This window comes from Poecile atricapillus, chromosome W (assembly GCF_030490865.1).
Source record: "Poecile atricapillus isolate bPoeAtr1 chromosome W, bPoeAtr1.hap1, whole genome shotgun sequence".
Lineage (NCBI taxonomy): Eukaryota > Metazoa > Chordata > Aves > Passeriformes > Paridae > Poecile > Poecile atricapillus.
The window spans coordinates 21,535,359-21,556,490 of NC_081288.1; the positions used below are offsets into that span (position 1 = coordinate 21,535,359).

Genomic DNA, 21,132 nt, shown 5'->3' on the forward strand with positions numbered 1-21,132 from the left:
AGTTTTTATGTGTTATATCTGATGGCTTTTGTTTCATTGAGTATAGAAAATTGTTAACTTTCATAGGCAGGATGATGCCTGAGTTGATTTAAGCAGAATTAGTGAAAGTTAAGCTAAGGGAGCCATAAGAAGTCACATACATTGATGAGTTTAAATATTCTCTGTGAAGCTGAGTGGGACTTTAAACATGGCTGTTATTCTTCTGAATGGCGCTTTCCCTGTTCCACTCAAAAGTAAAAATGCATGGGAAGAGAAAGTGTTGGAGGGAAGTCTCTCTTTGGACACATAGAGAAAGGGGATGGTGAGCACCAAAGTCTTCCCTAATTTGCCTTCATTTGCTTTTATTTCCATATATTGAGAGAAAGCAGTGGGTGATAAGCCCTAGATAGGATAAGGGATGTTGTGGCCTTAGAGAGTTGTCTAGGAAGGAAGCACAGAGGGGGGTATGAGTAAGAAATTGGTGATTGATACATGATTTTTGCAGAGACGTGAACACATCTGCCTTGATCTGTTAATATGCTGCAACATGTGGTACATTGTCAAAAGTGTGTGATGAGGCAGAAGGAGGAAGGGGAGCACTTGATTTATCCTTATTTTTGTTCCACTTCTGAAGGCAGTCTAGGGAAGAAGCACCTTGCAGCCAAGGTGAAATGGAAAAGGCACTTGATCACAGAAAAGGGGGAAATGGGAGAGCTTTGGGGGGAAAAAAGCTGTTGGTGACCTTATATCAGAGGTCTCTATTTTAATAAAGAGTCTCATAAAGTTCATCACAGATAGAATTAGGGACCTTGCAAGTATCTTGTAGTTATATTTGTGTTTATATTTCTCCCTACTTCTTTTGTTTTCCCCCCAGTGCCCCAGGGAGCCATCTCTAAGACCTCATAAACGCGAGATTTCATTTTCTAATGCTATTTCATTTCCTGGATGGAGGACCTGCCACGAGAAGACCAGACCTCAAATTATAATAGCCCTATAAATAACTCCCTAAGGCAAAGGGAAAAAAGGAAGCCTTTGAAAGACAACCGCAAATGCAAAAATGGAGGTTTTGGGTTCTTGCAGAACCAGACTAGGCAGTTCTAGTTAGAACATGGTTAATTTTTGTGTTTCCTTGTTTATCTCTTTGCATTATTTATGTACAAAATTATATCTCAAAAGTCCTCCGTGGTCTTTTGCTTGAGCCTAATTTTCTACAGCGTTTTGATGGCTTTTGGCCTGTCTTTAGATCCTGCTAAAAAATGGAATTTCCAGGTAAAATTGAAAACAATCCAACAAACTGACTAAAACAAATACAATGATGGATTGAGTAAAAGTAGTCTAAAAATGCAACTTCTTTCTGGGTGAAGTAGTTTTAATTCAGCAGACCCAGACAGTCTGCCTGCTTTCTGCTGGAAATCTGTGCGGAATTGGCACATCGACTAGAATAAAAACATTCCCGAGGAATCGGCGTGTTCTGTCAAAACATTTGAACAGCTCCTGTCTCCCAGAGCACAGCACTGCTCTGGAGCCGGCAAGGGAGCTCTGCAGCGCGTGGTTCAGGCTTCCCCTCCAACCTCCCATCTCAAATCCACCTTTCTGCATGAGCACGGGCCAAGTGTTTCAGGTTCAGTTATATTTAGCTGTGGAGGTAGTAGAGAAGGCAGTTTACAAGAGCCCTTTGCACTGTGTTTGGACCGGTGTAAGGCTGTCCTTCCCGCTAAGGCTCTGTTGTACGTGGAATCTTTTAGGTTGCAAAAGATTTTTGGGTCCAACCGTTAACCCAGCAGTGCCAAATCCTCCACCAAACCATGTCTCTAGGTGTCTCATCCACAGGTCTTTTAAATACCTCCAGGCATGGTGACTCAACTACTTGCCTAGGCAGCCTGCTCAGAGCTTGACAGCCCTTTCGGTACAGAAATGTTTCTTAGTGTGTGAAGGAAAAGTCACAGAGTTAAGGTTGGAGGATCCCAGCATCCTCCTGGAGCAGACTGGGTCAATACAGTGGCTGGGGACAGATAGTGTGGAAATGTGAGCTCCAGGAGAAGTCCTGCTGTGCAAGGATGGGACTCCTCTCCAACAGATGTCTCAGCGCCATGTCTTTTGCTGCTGCATGACTCTGCTACATGTGAGGTTACCCTCCAGCAGCAAAGTTCAACCGCTGTATTGTGGACTAATAATAATAGTAGTAATAATAATAATAATAACAACAATAACAATAATTTTTATTATTTGATCAATTAAAAAAAATGTAGTCTTTGGCTAGAAAGTGGTACGCAGCAATTACAGTGTTTAACAGAGCAAAGTGTGATGAAACTCAACCTTTATAGCTTGACACTGATTGCTTTACTTTTGCTAAGGAGCATCTTGGTCCACCAGCACCGAGATGAAGGAGGTCTTGGTGGTAGGCTCTGCTTGGTATGAATGAGACTGGTAAAATCAGGCCTACAGATGATTTACTAGAGATACTGTCTGTCTGTTACTGAGACTAATTGCTTAGGAATGTAATTGTATCATTCCTGTTACCAAAATTGATATTCCCTGCCTGCCTCTAGCTAAATTAGTTTTATTTTTGCAGAATTTCAGAGCTGTTGCATGCTAAGGCGTCGTGGTGGACAGCAGGCAGTCGGTGTGAGAAACAAATGAGGTTTTTCTTTATGCTTGACAGAAAGGTGTGTCTTAAGCAGTACTTTACTGTGCGGATGCAGTAGAAGATAGGGTCCTTTAAGGCTGTACATGTGCCAGTAGCCTGTCTGAATGAGTATCCATGCTATTCTTTTAACACCAGGAGGAAATTAAAACCCAAATAAGCCACTTCTCTTCCCCTGCCCCTTCCGGTAAGGGAGAGACCAAAAAAGTGCCTGACTTTTGCTGCTGAAAGCACTCCTCACAGTGATGATGTGGCTGGTATGGAGTAACAGCACGGTCACACCCACACAGTGCTGAAAGTCTACACCCTTTCTGTAACCAGGGCAGTCTCATACCTGCTCGTCTAAGCCCATCCAGCAGAAAAAGCATTTATAAATCAGCATAAAAGTAAACAAGGTGGGAAGGCAAGCAACCCGATGTATGTGGTTATCTTGTATATGTGCTTATCTTGTGGCACATGCCCAGGTAGCAATTTGGTATCCTTTAGAATACAAGTAGCATCACTGATGTGATGGACAATGACCTGTGCCAGCCTGAGCAGGGAGGACAGAGGTGGCTCACAAACCAGCCCTAGATCTGCATGGATTAGTGTCAGCACAGCAGACTTGCAGGGGATGGGCTGTGAATGTGCATTCCTAACTCTATTACTTATCCCCTGGGCCAGATGGGCCAGATGTGTTGCATTGCATAGGCAACATATTTAATCTGTGAATGATCTGGATCCCCTCCAGATAGTCCAAAAGTTACATTACTGAGCCCCAATCTATTTTACATAGAAAGACAAGACCACCCAATCCAGTGCCTTTAGGGAAGGGAGAAGGTGGAATTGCTGTGATTTCACATTTTATCAAGCAGCTGTGTGCTCCATGGACAAAATGCTTATGTACTGGTGTCTAATCCAAGGAAGCTAAAGCTGTGATTTGGTACCCAAAAGTGTAACCATATGATTTGTCACAGGAGTTAACAGGTGTTGGCACTTCTAAATGTTTCTATAACTACTTTTATTTAGTTATGCAAAGTCTAGCCCGCTGCACTTAATTTTGTCTTAAGCATATACTGTGCTGAAAAAATATTGTCACCTTTGGGACTCAGGTTTCTGGAAACTGAGGTTTCCCATCCCTGAAAACTTCGGACAGGGCTCTGAGGAAACTGAACCTATTGAAGGTGTCCCTCCTGACTGAAGGTGGCTGGACCAGAAAGCCTTTAAATGTGCCTTCCAACCCAAGCTATTCTATGATCAAAAAGCTGAAATGGTAATTCATCATAGTATGGCCATGGGAGTGGGAAAACATGATAAAATCCTTCTCTGAACTGTTACAGCAACTATATGTTAAAAGGCTTTTTGTTATTATTGCTGTTATTTAACTATATGTTCAAAGACGTTTCACAGTGATGAGCCCGTCTTTTGATAGGTGAGGTAACAGACTGGAACAACACTGTCAGGATTGAAGCCTCTTAATATATTGTATTACTGTCCTGTAAAGGTCTGGAACTCAGGTTTGTGCAGAACTTACCACTGTCCTAACACAGGAGCATTCCCTTGATATGCTGAAAGCCTATCCTCTGGAGAGGGAGACTTGAAATAAAGGAAGTGTGCTTGCAGTTTTCTGGGCAAGGAAACTGAGGGCTGTGGCTGTAACACTTTTGCTTCACCACCCACTGAGATGAAGACCCAAGTGTCCACTGGGCATGGGAGCAGGTAGCCAGTGGTTCCTGAGCTTGTGCAGGAAGAGGTTGTGACATAGACTGTGGACTTGCATCTGCAACCAGTAGGCTCTGGCACAGTGCCACAATTGATGCCACCTTCCCAGAGTCCCTGTTGCTGCAGGAAAAGTTTATGTTACACCCAGGAGGATAATGCCTCAAAACATCCCCTCTGGAATAAACAAGTACCTTAAGCTGAGAGTTCAAACCCAACTTGCTTTTCTACTACTTTTGTAGTCAGTTTGGTAATTTTCATTTGGTTTAGGAAAAATAGAAATAAGTGTAAAATTCATGCTTAAAAGATTACATCTCTTCAGACAGATTTGTTATCCTTTTTCTCATTTTCAACAAGTAAACTTGCTTTTGCAGCAGAGATTTTGACATTAAGTGTCTTGATAGAATAATAGGCATGAGATGGATTGCAATCTATTGCCTCAAGACTTTGCCAATCATAAACTAAAATCAGTTAATGCATTGAGTTAAATCTTGCTGTATTGGGCAATGTGCTAGTAGTATTAAAAAAATCAATCCAGAAAATATATTGATTATATTATCTCCATAGCAACAAACAATAATAGGATAATGTTAGCTTAATAATTGTGCTTTGTGAAAACCTTTCAGAATAATTACTGCATTGTGGTCTTTTCACAATGTGGAATGCAATAACGCTTCTTCCTTGACTGCAGTCACCATCAGCACTGCGTCAAGAGATGTTGTTTTTGTGTGCATGCATATGTATTCATGGGTAATTTTGCTCCGGGTGAAACAATTCAGCAGACTATTTTGGGATCCATTTTTAAATGGTCAAGACCACAAATTGGCAATTGTTTTCCCTGTGGCTTGTTTTCTCCCACCCCCTCTGACAACTGGCTACTGTAAAAAGAGGTCGTTAACATTCCTTTCCTGCCTCTTTCTTTACAAGGCACAAAGATTTTGGCATGTAACAAAACTAAATGTCCAGCTACTCTGTTAAGGATTTGTGGGAGAGAGGAACTCTGCTCTAAAGACTGCGCTTCATATCTGTTCCTTTAATTGAATTTAATCTATCATCCTCTAGGAATGACTTGTTCTGCAGGAGCTGAGATATTTGCCTGTATTTTAGGGGACCTGGTTCTCTTGTGCATCCTACATTGTCATATAAATAATAACCTGAGGTTGTTACGAATATATAGAGATACTTTCCTACATATAAGTAAGGAGGTGTACATATAACATTTTTAGCCTGAAATTTTGGCAGGAGAGTCAGAGGACTGATATATACACTCTTCATCTGGGTCTTGCTCTTCCACATCAACCCTGTAATTTATATCTTGAGTTAAAAAGAGGCATTAACACAAATCCATGATGAAGAAGCCAAGTTTTTGGAGTGGCTCTGCGTAAGCTCTGCTCAGCAATAACAAAAACATCTCTGTATTATTAACCCTGTGTTCAGCACAAATCTAAAACATAGCCCTATTCTAGCCACTGTGAAGAAAAACAACTCTACCCGAGCCAAAACCATCACAATTGGTAAAACCTCCCAGCTTTATCCATGAAGTTTAAGCAAGGAAACCATCCTGTGTCTATGAAAGGTCCTTGAGGTCCTGGAGTCCATTCTCCTTCTGGTCATGCCAGTATTTTCCTGTTGATCAAGGTCTGGGTTTAGAGATCAGCTAGCACTGCTGCTGAATCTTGCACTGGCCAGAGCTTCCCCATGACTTTTGTAGGGTGCCCTGTGCTATTCCCAGTGGTATGGTAGGATTGCCTCTTTACTTCAAAGGACATAAATGGATGTCATGTTGTCTGGTGGTCACTCCTTCGTACCTTTTTCCGTGGGACAAGCCTTGATGTCAGGTTAAACTTTTAGCACCTCTTCTCACTGCGCATCATTTCATTTTGCATCTTACTTCTGGAGAGATTTAGTCATTCAAATGTCCCATAATTTGTCTTAGTGTTTACCAAAGAGGGGTCACCTTTTCTTTGAGGACCTTCAGAAGAAAGCCCCTGCTTTGAAAGCACTACCTAAAACAAGTGACCCTCTTGGACCTGGGAATCTGCAAACCCTCTGTACAGGTGTACCATGTACATAAGAAAAGCAGGAGAGTGAAAGAGTGCTGACAGTTTTCTGTCTGAGATGATGTCTTCATCAGGAGCTTGGTTGTGCTGTTTTTCTTTCTAGTCCCTCCAGGTGGTTGCTTTATGGGGAGGATGGGAAGGTTGTTTTATATCCCTGGCAGTGGTTACTTTCCAGCAGTGACCCAGTCTCTTAGGGATGTGGTTAATTCACAGGGAGAGGGAGGAGCAGTGGTTGCTCTTGACTTTGTGCCTTATGCCAAAACATCTAGGCCTGCATTAAGCATTGTACTGAATAAGGGTGCCAATCACCTTTCTCCTTTTCCGTGTGCAGATGAATTCAGTTATAAAAGGACAGCTAAATGCATTGGTTCCTCTGGAAAATATCTGGTATTTGCAGGTGTGTAGCATCATTCATTAAAAAAAGAAGCAAACCCAGATGGCTTGACAAGTGTTTTTTTTCCCTGGTGCTGCTGCAGAATCCAGCCTTGAGTGATGATCTAGAAACAGAAATGAATGGTTGATAGGAGCCAATTCAATCTCCACTTCCAAACCTGAGTTCTTCTGTCTCTGAATTTGTCATAGTTGAAACTCTGACTTTGCTTGTCACATCCTGTGCTAGCCAGTGATCTTACTGATTGCTAGAGCCCCCAAATTCTCATTCCACTGCAGTCTCCTGTTTAGTTTCCCTGTGCTATCTCAGCTCCTGATGCTCTCTGCAATCCTCTCTCCAGCCCACACAGAGATTGGCACTGTGTGTTTCTGTCTGCCTCTTCCTAATCCTTTTCCAGGGAGGCCTGATATGGCTTTCTAGTGTTTCTGGTTTTTGTGCTCAGATCCTACCAGCTACCACACTGGTGGCTTGGGTCTAAAACAGTGTTTGGCTTCAAGACAGAACATGAAGACTAACTTACCTTATGAAAACAACGAGATTTTGCTGGAACAGTTATTTTAAAGTAGGTGAAGAGTCAACTGCCTGCTTTAATGTGGCTGTTGGGGCTACAGTTTGTTGTATTCCCAGAGGGATAAAACTATTCTATTCTGCACATAATTTTACAGCCCATCTCTGTCCGTAGTGCTTTGGGGTAGTTCTGTCCTACCTGGTGGCGTGTCTGCTCTGGGAGCAGGATGAAGCACTGGGAGTGTTTGTTCCCATGGCTAGGCTGAAGATGCTGCTCTGCAGACACATTCCCCCCCCTGCCCTGCTGAATGTATGGGATCACCCCAAGCCCTGTGTGTGTCAAGCTGATGTATCTACCCTTAACCTTGTGGCTTTTAGAGAGGTGTCATGTGATAGATAGGCGCAAAAGGGTCCTGTCATGCCTATGCCTGGCCTGTCCATGCTGCAGATAGCAGCATGCTCTGCTCTCTGTCAGAGGCCAATACAATCTATGGGGATATTTTTCTCTTTTCATGCTTGAAAGCTGCATCCATATGTGGGATCCCATCCAAGGTGGAAATTGGACAAAAGGAAGCCAAGCTTGTCTGGCCATGTTAAAATACAGAAATAGTCCTGGTATCTTTCAGTAATGCATTAAGTGGCATGATTAAGGTCTGTCACATGTAATGATCTTTCCACGTCTCTTCCCTGGATGCAGTACTCTGCATGCTGTGTAGAGCTTTGGTTTGGATACCGTTTTGTATCTTAGTGTTATCTCAATAAAAAAAATCAAACTTTGAGAGCTAAATTTGTGATGATCTTAAGTTATTTCATGTGTGATTATATTAAGTGTATGTTTCATAGTTTTAAACCTGATGGTCACAGAAAATTAAGTGGCATGGACTTTATAACCAGTTAATAAACAAAGACAGAGACCCCTAGCACTACACAAGGGGAATGTCTGAGGAGGCCAAGATACCACCCACTGAATGAGGGATCTTGTGTCCCATAGATGAGGTTTTCTTGAAACCTACCCAAACGGTACCCACTTAGGCACTAGTGAGCAGAATGAGATGGCCTAGAGTTTGCATCAGAAAAGAAAGCTTAATCATTGTCATCCTGATTCTGTAGGTGAAGGGGCCAAGATTTGCACAAGGATGTGTAATTTTTCCAATGCTTATTTCAAAGTCTGTTTGCACTCTGTGGCACCCAAGGCAGACTTTTCCACAATGGGTTTAGTTAAGATATTTTATGCTTTAAAATGACATTTTCAAAGTCTGAAGGAGTCTGCTCTTGATAGGTCTGAGAAGGAAGGGGACACTCTTCTGAAGTGGAAAATCTCGTTGGAAGAAAGATTCTCTTACTTCCTTTCTTGGGAAAGAAGTCAACCTTCATTTCTTTGAATGGCACTTTGATGCCCTCAGAAACAGTTCTGTGTTGTCAGAGTGCTCCCCAAATCTTTGTTTTCCTTAGATTTAGCCACCAGGTCTGTATGTCCTACAAAAAGTTTCCATTTCTTCAAATTATGCAGTGACTGTTCTGCTTCTATTAAGGAAGGCCAGCAAAAATAAGTAATGAAGTTCATTAACTGTTAGTGAGATGTGCTGAATGCTTATGCTAATCCATCTGAGACATTGAGCTCACAGTGAAAATCCACATTGCAGTGGTCCTCTATTGTACAATGAACTCCCTCCTATAGAGAGCACTGTAATTCTCTGTTTTCCTGTTGCAATTTGAGGATACAGTAATATTAAGGCAGCTAAGGTGGTTAGCAATCCAGTGGAATTACATGTAAGTAGAGATTGTGTAGGAGAGAATTACACACAGTTTGGAAAGAAGACAACTTAGAAGATGTTTAGTGGAAATTACATACTTTAGTAAAAAAAAAAACAAAACCCATTGTTCCTTTCTATTTTTTTTCCTAGTTTCTGGGCTTATTATAAATATATGTTTATCAAAGGATCAGAAACTGCAGTGAGTCTGCAAGACCTCATATGGAGCCTTTCATGGGCACACATTGAACAAATTGTAATTGTCTTTGTGGATGTCTTCATAATGACATGTTTTCTGGTTTGGACAAAGGTTCCTAGAAGCCTGAATAGGTGTCATCTGTGACATTTACTATGAAGTAAAATAAGGGCCTAGCAGGGTTAAGTGTTATTTAGACAATAGTCTTAGTAAAAATAGTAAGTTTGCAATTTTATCTCTGTAGAGGGTATAAACAAGATCTAAGCTAACAGCAGGTAACTTTCAAATAGATGAAAAGAAATATTATTCTAGCCAGTGTCATCAGGCTGGAGAATTCATCATTGCAATAATCAGAGAGTTGAATACAGCCGCTGGAATAATTTAAGGGTCTGGATAATTTTATGACTAATTACATTTGTAGCTATGCATACTATAAGAGTAATTCAATCTTAAGCTAACAGTTGGGTGAGGAAGAGACCTCCCTCTACTTAAAGCATTTCAGAGTTAGCCCTGAATATTGGGTACTTTTCCTCATGCCTTCCTTAAAAGCCTCAAGCATGTGATATGTCTGAAAGCTCAGAAACAGATCAAATTTGTTGATATTCCTTTCCTTTCTCATATACTGCCTGTGTTTCTGTGGCAGAGAAGGAATGTTTTTGTAAGCTACCAAGGAGGAGGATTTTGTAAACTTCAGCTTGACTCTGGCTCTACCACTGACTTCTTGTGTGGCATTTGGCAAATTGCTTAATCTTGTGTACTTCCAACTCCCCACCTGTGACAGATGGGCATTTAGCAGCCCAGAGATGTTGTGAAAATGAACTTTGTAAAGTGAAATGAGATTGAAAAAAGAGACAAAAAGAAAGCAAGAATCTCATTGCAGTGTGCCAAATTAATGTATGAGACTGTATCTATATGAGAATGAGTTGGAATGTTAAGGTGAGTCAAGAAGTGTGAATGCAGTGTACACATGTGAAAGTGTAGTAAATCTTTTCCATGAGAAGAGTCCATCTTATTCTAGAAATGATTGTAGATCTCCTTGAGGTGTAGATGACCTGGGTTATTCATCCTACACTTAAGTTTTATAAATATCCAAGTCTTGCCTCCTGCGCCTCAAAACCCTTCTTGAGGTTCTTCAGTCACTGTGCTGACTAAAAGGCTTCTAAAACCTTGCTACTTCAATAGTCAATAACTTTTATCTAATTTCAAGCAACATTTATCCCCAGCCAGTTTATGCTACTTTGATCTTTTAGTAATCTAGGCCTTTATATTAAATAGATATTTTTCTCTCCCTGGTGATTCCCCCCAGTACAGTTCTAGGCAGCAACCATGTCTCCTCCCTTTGGTCTGCTAAAACGAACCTTTGGTTAGCTAAAATGGACTCTACTAATTATGACTTGTAAGACAGGCCTTCTGTTCCCCAAAGATTCTTGTAACCCTTTTCTCCCCTTGTTCCATTTTAATTCATTCATTTTGAAAGTGGCAGTTCATCAGATTTACATGCAGCATTCCAGAGGAAGCCTATCCCAGATACTCTACGTCTGTAGTTTCCGTCATACTTTTTTCCATCATACATTTTCCATCATCTTTATCTTATGGTTAATGTGTCCATCCAGGTTTTTCACTTCTGTCTTATTTTCAAGCAATCACCTACTACTGCAGAAATTCTTGGAGTTAACATAGTCTCTCTCTAAGGGCATGAAGCTTTGCTTTCCACTAAAGACTCTTGTTACCGCTGAAGATGAACAGATCACACGGACACAGGTTGAGGTGTGGTGAAGAGAAGAGAGAGTTTATTTTTCCCCCCAGGATTTATAGGCTCCTGACCACAGCCAGGGATTGGATGGTCAGGATAACACTTTCTCACTGCACTGGCCATGAGAGATGTCCATCACAAGATGTCTAACAGAAAGAATGTACACATATCAATGTGTAACCCAGTTACTGTCCTGGGAAAGTCTTTAGAAAACTATGTTAGCAAGCTCAGAAGCTGAGTTTTCAGGGCGACAGACTCTCCTCAGTTGCAGTTGTTCAGGTTCTTCAGGTCATTCAGTTCTTCTAGTATGACAATCTCAGTGTCTCTGCTTGCTGAGGAAAGGATCTGTCTTTTCAGAAACGGAAACTCCACTGAAGCCAGGCTCCCTTTTGTGCCAAACTCAGTCCTCCAAACATTGAACAAGGTTTGTCCCCGATTGACCCTTGAGAAAACCGTGGATTTCCTCCTTTTCTGGCTGTATCTTTTCTTTCTACTCCATCTATACTCACTTCCCTACAGCTTCAATGTTTACAGTCTTCTGGTTTTTATCTTGGTTTTCATCCTTTTGGGTGTGACAATGGTTCCTCAGCCACCAGACCAAATGCATTACTGAAAGCTGTGTGCATCTTTCATTGTTCCCTCTCCTAGAAAATATGTTATTTTCCTAAAGAAAGATGACAAGCAGTGTATCCCATTTCCCATTTCTGTGACCCTCTTTCCATTAAGTATTTGCTGTGAAGTGGGGTGCCACAGGGTGCCTGAGGGACTGTGAACTGGCTGGAGCTGCTCCATCCAGCCATCCACTTGGCCAGTGCAGGTGCTTTCAGTTCTGATGTTAAAAACACATGGTGGGTTTTGTGAGGAAAATCTGAGGACTTAGGGCCCCATGCACTGAGAAACCTTGCATGCTGTTGAGGTCAGGCTTTCCACTCTGTGTTTGCTTCCTTGGCTCCCCCTCCTTCCAACACTTCAGCCTATTAGAATCAGCCATTAACCTAGTTAATGGGGAGAAACAGCAAATACCAGAAAAGATGATGTGCTTTTATTAATTCCCATTTGGAAACTTGACTGGTTTAAACAGTAAATGTCTCAAGAAAAGACAAACCTCAGAAAAGGGTCCAAAACACATCTTGCTTTTGTAAGGCTGGCACACCCAGGGGAAGAAGGATGAGATGAGTACTTCAGTGGTGAATGGTCTTTGGGGACAAAAAGGTAGTGCCCTGCCAAAGCTGCCAAAGTGGCTTTAAGCTGGGATGCTGAATGGGCGTGACCCAATTGTACTGTGCCATCTGATCCTTTTGGGTGATAGGATTGGTTAAGGTGATATCCAGATGCCTTCTTATCCTTTGTGTGATGACTTGAACCAAAGAACCTTTGTCCTCTCTGGGTGGGAGAGGTGACAGAAGAAGAGGGCAATGAGAGGCATGGGGTAAGGGCAGAAAGGAAGAGCTCACACAAGAGGAGAAATATCCATGTTTCAGGGAGGGACTAAAGCTGTTTCTCTGAAGTGAGAGAACAGATCTTTGTTAAGGACAACAAGGACTAATGCAACTCACAGAAATAAACCTGCCTGCTTAATTTTTATTAAAGATCTGGAAAGGTAGAAGGAGAGAAATTTACAGTTTGTTTGGTATTTAGCTCAGGTAATTTTTTAAAAATTGTGTAATGAGAACACATTGTCCAAATTTTCATATGCAGATTCAATTAGTGTTCAGTTAATTAGCCTTTACAGATGAGATTAACTTAATTACATAACACTAACCTCTCTTAATAACTATTAAGGGTACGAAGGCTGCCTTTAATAAATTTAGAAGGGCTATATGTGTTTTTTAAAATCTGAAATGACACACACATAAATTAAACCAAATTGCACACAGAGGACAACCATTAATGGTAATGATCAAAGGAAACAAACTATGTACATAGCTCAGAATCAGTCTGCTTAGAAGTTCATGCTGTGTTCCTCCTCTTGTCTGCTGGCATCCTAGTGATTTCACTAGGATTATTACTGGAGATGATGTACAGTCTGGGGTTATTCCTTCAAAGAAGGTTGCAGACTGATACAAGGTTACTTTAATTAAATGTTAGCTTATGTTAAAAAAAATCATTTTAGGTACTAGGTTATTAGCAATTTTCTTTTTCAGGTGGTCTAAATAAAAAAGATGTGCGAAAGCCCATTGAATGCTAAAAATCTGATCCATAAATGTTGTTTATTGTCATTATGTACCATAAATAACTGTATGGATTTTTTTATCTCTTGATATGAGGTGTGCCCTTGAACAATGACGCTGTGATTATTACTATCACAATGAAACAGAGCATCACATCTGATATAGGGTGGTAAATGTGGAGCATATATGGGACTACTTATGGGATGTGGCATCTTTGCTTTCTGAGTCACAGGTTTGAGTCCAGGGTGTCTTGGTAAAGTGACTGACATCAGATAATATCTGATATTTTTCAGAAGGGAGCAACAAAAGCAGCTTTTTTCCCTTGGCTATTCTTCCATGGGTAATGTTTCCCACTTGTAGTGAATTTTGATGGGCCCATCACATCCATCTCCACAGAGCTCAGTAGCTTTTGTGATATCCAGTACACTACAAAATGCACGGGCTACCCTCATTGCATTCTTTAGGACCCGTTTCGTAGTCCAAATTTTGAGTTACTGTCAGGAGCATGCATCTGCTGGATCCCAGCTTTGTGGACCTCTTCAAACCATTTTTCTCATGACCCTGAAGGAGCATAGTTAAGTTCATAAACCACATCATTTGTTTTCCGCCTGCAGTAAGATGAAACGTTCAAAGCAACCTCCATACAATCTGAGTAACTTCCCATTTACAGCCTTGAGATCTGCAGGTATTGAGCAACTAAAAGGAATAGGTTGAATATGCCTCATGTTAAACACCCCAAAAATCAAAATGCCTGGCTTCTCTATGAAATACTGCCTCTTTCTGAAAACTTTGGCTTAGTGCCTACAACCATTTTCAGCAAGGAGGGAAGATGACATTGCCACAGATTTTTTCCTTGCTGTGAGGAGCTAGCAAGGTGAATATGCAATGAGGAGGAAATTGCTGAAGTATCTGTCTTGGAGTGTCAGAGTCTATTGAGAAAAAGGAGAGGGGATACTTGAGCAATTTCAGCCCTTTCATGTATGCAGCTCAAGCTGAAGCTTCAACATTCAGTGTCTCAAGAAAAATGGCTGGCAATGACCAGACTTTGCTTTGTCTGATGCAGACACAAATCTTGTTCTCTTCCATGGGGTTTGTGCCTGTATCCCTGAGAGCAGGATTTGGTCTTGTGAATGATTCTATCCACAGATGCAGCTGATGATACACACTCAGAGGGTGCGGAGAATGCAAATTCCCTGCAGGGAGGCAACCGCCAGCCATGTAAACAAAGTACCTTCTGGGTGTGCAGCAGTCAGCCCACTTGAGCTGCTGTTTCCATGGTGTACCAGATGTTGTAAAATATACTTTCTTCAGGGGAAGAAGTTTTCCCTACTCCTGCATTATCCTGTTTGATGATGGACTGTCCTCAGGCTGGTACCTCACTGTATGGGCCACACGCGACAAGTCCCCCTGGCCCAACCATTTTCTGAGCTGATGATAGCTCATATTCTGCAGCTTCCAAACAAAGAAAAACCTAAGTGATTTTTTTAAACTTGAAGCATCATTGCTAACTATGCTTTTAATTGTTACTACTGAAGTTTAATGCACAGCAGTTCTTCCTGATGCACATGGTGTCATACCATAATACTGGGTGTTGTTTTGATTTTCTGTTTCCTTCTGTTTTTCTAAAAAAACAGAATACATATGTTTCCATTTCTCCCTGATTATTCTTTTCCTAATCCCTATGTTGCTTTGTTACAATTCCTGGTTTAGGGAGGTTAAAGCCACTGGGTACAAGTCAGCAGGTGCCGTTTCTGAGTTTGACTGCAGATCATCCAGCGGATAAATATGAGGAGAGGAAGCAAAGATGGGGGTCTCTGCTCCCATTTTCTTGTAAAATAGCAGCTGATTGTGAGCAGGTGCTTGGCTATATCATAGATACTAAGTACAAGTGCAATTATAAAACGTGGACAAGTCTGCAATAGTTGGTTGAAGCAAACCAAACTCAGCCAGTATAAATAAGTTACCAAAAGCACTTATGAGGCTTGCTGTGCTTCAAACATGAGTCAGGAGAGGAGGAAGAGGATGTTTTCAGAGTGCCTGTCTACCAGAGGCCGTGTTTGGGGATGAGGCCGCAAAACTGGCAGAGCTGCGTCCATGTGGCATTATCCCCTCACTCTGAGTTCTTGCAGGTTCATTGGCTTTCCTCGTGACTATCAAGAGCAAAGACAGGGGCCTTTTTATGGATCCAGCTTCCTCCAGCTGAAAGGTGTACCTTGGTGTGTAAGGGATGCATTGACATGCTCTCTGCCTTGTCTATGGTCTGGCCACCGCAACGCCGTGGGGTCCTGCGTGTACTTGTCTTTGCCAGGCCTGCTACCACAAGAGCTGCTATCAGGTGCTTACCAGGCCCCTGAGGGAGGCCAGGACAGCAGTGGGTCCCAGGGGGGAGCAGTGGAGGCTGGAAGTGGCAGGTATGTATGTGCAGTGCTGCACGGCGTGAGAAAGTATCCTGGAGTGTAGAGAATGAAGGCTGCTTCTATTCCTGAGGATGCTTTCTTACACTCTTTCCCGGGTGCTTTTCACCTCCTTCTCTTTCCCCATCCTGCAGCCTAGTACTTCTCACTTTAGGGATAAACAATAAAGTGTGGTTAATTTTAAGCCAGTGCAATTATTTAGGAGTCCTGGAGGTGGAAAATCAGTTACTGGTTAACAGACCTGATTTGAAATGTGTTCTGCCTGACCCCCTCCTGTAGTGAGCCAGAAGCAGTTCTTCCAAGAAGCTGGCTTTCTGGAAGGCATTTCCACTGAATCATTTAAAGCCTAGGCTTCTTGAAAATGTTAATATCCTGCTGGCTCACTGGAATGCAGCTGGTGGGTACAGCAAGTGCAATACCTATGTGCGTGCTTGCAATCCAAAGCACAAGCGAGCAGGCAGGGTTCAGGCTGCAGTGTGGGTGTCCCTGCTGAAGGCTCAGGCTAGGAGGGGAGTGGGCTGGAGATCAGAGCTGATTTGGCATGGTCCCCCAGGACTGGAAGTTCCTCTGCCCTGCCCAACCAGTGCGGCTGTGATACAGCAGTGCTTTGCACCCTTTGTGGGACTGTGCCCGGTGACCTCGAGCCGTGCCCTGCGTGCCGCTGGTGCCGCAGCGTGGCTGGAAATGTCAGTGTGTTTGTGCAGATTGGGGCTGCTCTCCTGGGCACAGCGGTCAGAGTGTGCCCGTGGGCTGAGCCTGCTGTACCAGCCTTAAACAGCCGCCTGGAGAACAGTGCTGGGTGAATCTGACCCCAGGATTCCCCCTTGCATCAGCAGGCAGCCTTTATAGTACTGAAAATTCATAGCAATTGCAGGCTGAAGTCCTGCAATGGCTGGAGTATCTCTATAGCAAAAATGCAGGTCGGTGTGAGTGTATGTGTGCCTTTTCCCCTCCCACGATGTCTGCAGGCAAAAGCCTTTTTGAGTTAGCTGTATGTTTTTGTGGTATTACAAAGGCTTTGTCCACCTTAGTTTCTGTGTGCTAATGCATGAGAAATCTTTTCTGTTTACCTTAGTAATGAAGAACTTTTCAGGGGAGAATATATATTCTTTTCAGGCAATACCCATTCTCCTCAGGCCGTCATCTAATCCACCTCTTTCATAATTTTATCTTTAGTGTGTTTTCTTACATGTCATCCTCTGATTTTTGTAGCTAAAGGAAAATTTAGAGTTCTTGCCTTAAACTGGAGACATATTGTCCTGCAGAATAAAGGTATTACAAGTCCAGGATTTAAAAAAACCACAACTGTACTATAAGAATAAAAGAAATAATTGAGGGACTCTATGACAGGAGGACTGTAGGTGGTGGCAAATGTTTGCTAATTTGGACAATAATTTAGCACCCAAGGGTGGTAAGTCAGATCATTACTTTTGATTACCAGATTTTCTTTTGCTCAGTGTGGTACAATACCCTCAAAGTATACACACATTACATGGGCTTGTTTATTTATGTCAGCAGTAGATGTATTTACAGGAGTTTGTATTGTTCTAGCTAATATTCTGTGGTGTGTCATAAAACACAAGAAAGATTCAATATGAGACATAAGTATCCTACTTTGTTAGTGAATTTTCTCTTAAGAATGAAAACAGATCATGATAGTCTGTCTTCCATTAATATAAATGCAGATTAATGCAATCAAATGTGTTACTTTTTCCATATACAAGTTGCAAACACAATGGAGTACAGTCCTCAAATATTGCAGTTTTATTAAAACAGATCCTTTATTGTTCATTTAAGGGGATATATTTTGCACACCTTCCTTAGATTGATCAATTTGAATTCATTTAAAACACTAACAATTGAGTACAGTGGCAGGTTTATTTAGTTAAATGGATAAAAATATTCATCAATTATGAAAATGAAAGACAGTTAAAATACTAAAAATTTAAAATATAAATCTGCTTACTATTCTGCAGAGTGTACCAGCTGACTGCCTTGTGCTAAACTCTGCCTTGGCAGGTTTGGGGCTTTTTTTAATAATGTGAGTAAAACCAAAACAAGATGACCTTGCCATATTCCCTGTGCTTCCCTTTTGTGTAGTAACTCATATGCTTATCCCCTTATTAATTTCTCTGTTAATTTTCCTTCCATTTGCATATCTGAAAAAAAATGGAGTCAGGGCCAAAATGATGAAGTTAGTTTAAATATAATAAGTCATGAAATGGTAACAAATTTTGGAGCATTGGTTAAAATGTGTTTCATGGCTGTCCAGATCTTTTTTGGGGTTGAGATTTGTTTTTCCAGCCATCCTTTCTAGACTCTATGGTTGTCACATATGAAGAATATTAGAAAGGTGAGGTTATGAGTTAATACCATGGTTCTCCTGGCAGTGGTTCAAAGCTTTGGGGGAGTGGTAGAAACAGTGTGTAATAGAGCTTCTGCTAAGCATTTCTCTAAAATACTTTGTTATTTTTCTTTCTTCCAGGGTTTTTGGGAAAGCCACACAAAACTAATAACAGAGTATGGACCTGTTTGTGGGTAAGTTTAATAGTGCTATCAGCTTTCTTTTTTCTGTCTTTTGCTCTTTGAGTTTGTTGGTTGGGAGAGGAGAAAATACCAAGATAAGATGTTCATCAGAATGCACAGTGCAGTGTTTCAGTTTGGGGGACAGAGGTGGAGGTGGTTTGATTACATGCAGCAAATACTCTTAGCTTATTTTAGTTCAGCATTTGGCATTGGACTTCATTTTTCTCTCTCTTATTTTAATTATGCACATAAAGTTTAGTCCTTTTCAGAACTGTACAAAGCTACCAGCCTTCAATATTCTCTTTTCATATGCATATTCTTTATACTTACACTGAACAGTGGAAATAATAATTTGTCATCTTAAAAACCCCTCAGTTTATGAAATAGTATGAATTTGGTTCAGCTGTTGCTATCTATATTTATGCAAAATTCCTAAACTTAAAATACAATGAAGTACAGATTAGAAATGAGGCATTCCTCTCTCTATAGCTCAGCTGTGCTATCTTAGCAGTTTATTAGAAGTAAAGAGGGTTTAAGCAGTATATCTATTCGTAGAAGCCCTTCCACATTTCTGTGAATGTCATTTCTGTTCCAAGAACTACTTTCCAGTTGTCATCATTTTAAGTGAAAATGCAGTGGTATATTCTATTGTTGTGGTCAGTTGGCATTTGTAGCATAACTATTATTTCAATGTATAAGTATCAGGCAATATCCACAAATTATGAAAATGTCGGGTTGTTTCCCCCATAGTCTGCAAGGAGTTTAAGATACTTGTAATAGAGCACATATGAATGTCTCTGTGTGTGTGTGTGTATATTTGATTACAAAAGATGCCAATATGCTCTGCATGCTCTTCCAGCAAAAAAAAAGCTCTAGCAGAAAGAAATCAGGCTCAGGCATTTGGTGCTCCAGTCACAACTGCCTTGTGGCATTTATGCTCAGCCCTAAGGACAAAGTGCTGCAAGAAGTGATGGAAATAATGAATTCCAAGGGTTAGGTACTTGTCTAGAAGGAAATAATACAGTGTCTTGTCTGGCCAGGAATGGGAAAATATATTCATTAATGCTGTGGCAATTTGTATGTTGTGTAACAAATGGAAAGTGACTGTGGCTTATTATCTCTGTGACCTTTGGTGTGATGCCCTTAAATGACAATAATGTAAGAACACTGGCATTTATTCCTCAGTATACTTCCCTCCTTATTAATATCATGCCTATTTTTTTTCTGAGCTCAATTTGAGACAAGTTGCTATTTAGTCATGTGTCTGCTCACTCAGCCAGGCAAGACTATGTCATTGGAGAAGGAGATGTATAATTACGGTGTGTGAGCAGATAGAAAGTTTCATTTCTCCAATCTACTTACAGACTGCTAGGGAATGAAATCTCTGTGAGACTTGAATGGACTGCAAAGCTGGATGGTGATGTTGTGGTCAGCCAGGAGAGTTCTGCCTCTTTGGGATTCTCTAGGTAGGAAGAGTGAGCACAGGTGTACTTCATTTATTGCATGCATGGAAAACTCAATTTGTGGGGGATCTCGGAGTCTGACAGAGAAAAAAAAATGCTGTTTTTCCTTTTCTCCCAGGAAAACAAAGCTGGATGCAAACAGTGCTGTGTTTGAGGTAAAGTCTATTTGCAGTTGAAGGAGGATATTTTAAAACCTGGCTTGCAAGCTGCTGTTCAATAGGTGGGGTATATGTGTCAGGGGGTATTTATCACAGTCCTGTCAATTAAAGAAATTCCTTCTTCTTCCCTATATGTCTTCAGTGTGATTCTTTCTGTGGTTCTTTGAAGTAGGCAAATAAATGGTAGGTGTGTTTATGTGTATATTCCCAGCAAAGTATTGGATCTGGCACATGGAAGAAGATGTGGCATTTTTCTTTTCCCAGATTGAAAACTGCTTTCCAATAAGCATAAAGAGCAATGATCTTTATTTCTACAGTGGTGAAGTGAGTTGAATACAAATCTTTGGAACTGAAGCCTTTTTTTCTTCCTAAGGTCACTTGAATAGTCTGAATGATACCATCACAACTGTTTTCTTTTGTGTGTGAATTGGTTTCCTTGACAACAGGATGTCAAATCAACTTTTCAGCTTTAATCAAGTCAAAACAATATATCCCTTCCATTCCAAAAGGCCTCAAGTCGGAGAGAATTATTTCAAGTACGGCTTTTGTAGGTCACAAAAGCTTTTTTTTCCCTTTGCTCCCGTGTGCAAATCCAAAGGAGAGGTGATGGTACTGATATTTTATAAAGAGAGACAATGCAAATAGTCATCACTTGTGAGTTTGTGCTGTGAAAACTGTTTTTTTTTCATACAGAGGTGGTGAAGATGGAGGCCAAGGCAAAAACAAACAGCTCTGGCTTGGTGCAAAAGCAGAGATGGAGCATTTCTATTCAGCAGGGTAATCTAAGCCACTGATGTGACTTTTGAAGAGGTCCTGCAACAGAGTGAAAATCTTTGATTTAGCTATAATTTGGAGTACCTTCTATAAAAATAAAATATGTGTGCTATTTCTTCATAACAGAAATGAAGTTGAAAACAATTCTATTTGGAAACAGTGCACTAATACATATTAAAATTTGTCTTGAATATTCCCTATGTCACATAAGACTTCTGCAGGAGAGTAGCCCTGTTTGCTGTGGAAATTATTGATTTATGCCACTCATTCTTTTGATGAATATTAATGCTATGTTACTTTATTTTCACCTCCGCCATACCCAGTTGTTCCATTTCGATTGTCAGTTAATGGCTACTGATTGGAAATCTGTGATAAAAGCAGAGAGAAATAAATAGGGACAACATATTTTATGGAATCAGAAAAAAACAACTTCTACAATGTGAGCGCAAGTTACTTTTGCTTTCTGTGAGCACCTGATATGCATTTGACTGCTCTGCTGCAATTGCATCATTATGGCCTTACAGAACCGTAAACATGTATGGCTGATTTGGAGTAAAAGAAATCTGCCAAAATAACTAGTATATTCTTGGCCCAGAACATGCTACCAGTGATTGTAGAAAATCACTGACACAGCCCCAAGTGGGCAG

The 21,132-nt window shown here is 41.0% G+C and overlaps 1 protein-coding gene across 3 annotated transcripts in view; it reads left to right on the forward strand.

The window, feature by feature from the left end:
• The window catches only part of LOC131592364 (thromboxane-A synthase-like), a 229,298-nt gene that overhangs the window by 63,726 nt on the left and 144,440 nt on the right, over positions 1–21,132 (forward strand). For 2 of the 3 annotated variants that reach the window (XM_058863822.1, XM_058863823.1), the window contains exon 4: positions 18,050–18,102. The exons of the other annotated variant lie outside the window; for it this stretch is intronic. In XM_058863822.1, coding sequence (XP_058719805.1) covers positions 18,050–18,102 — 53 coding nt within the window. The remainder of the gene's footprint in view (positions 1–18,049; positions 18,103–21,132) is intronic. 3 annotated transcript variants of the gene reach the window in all.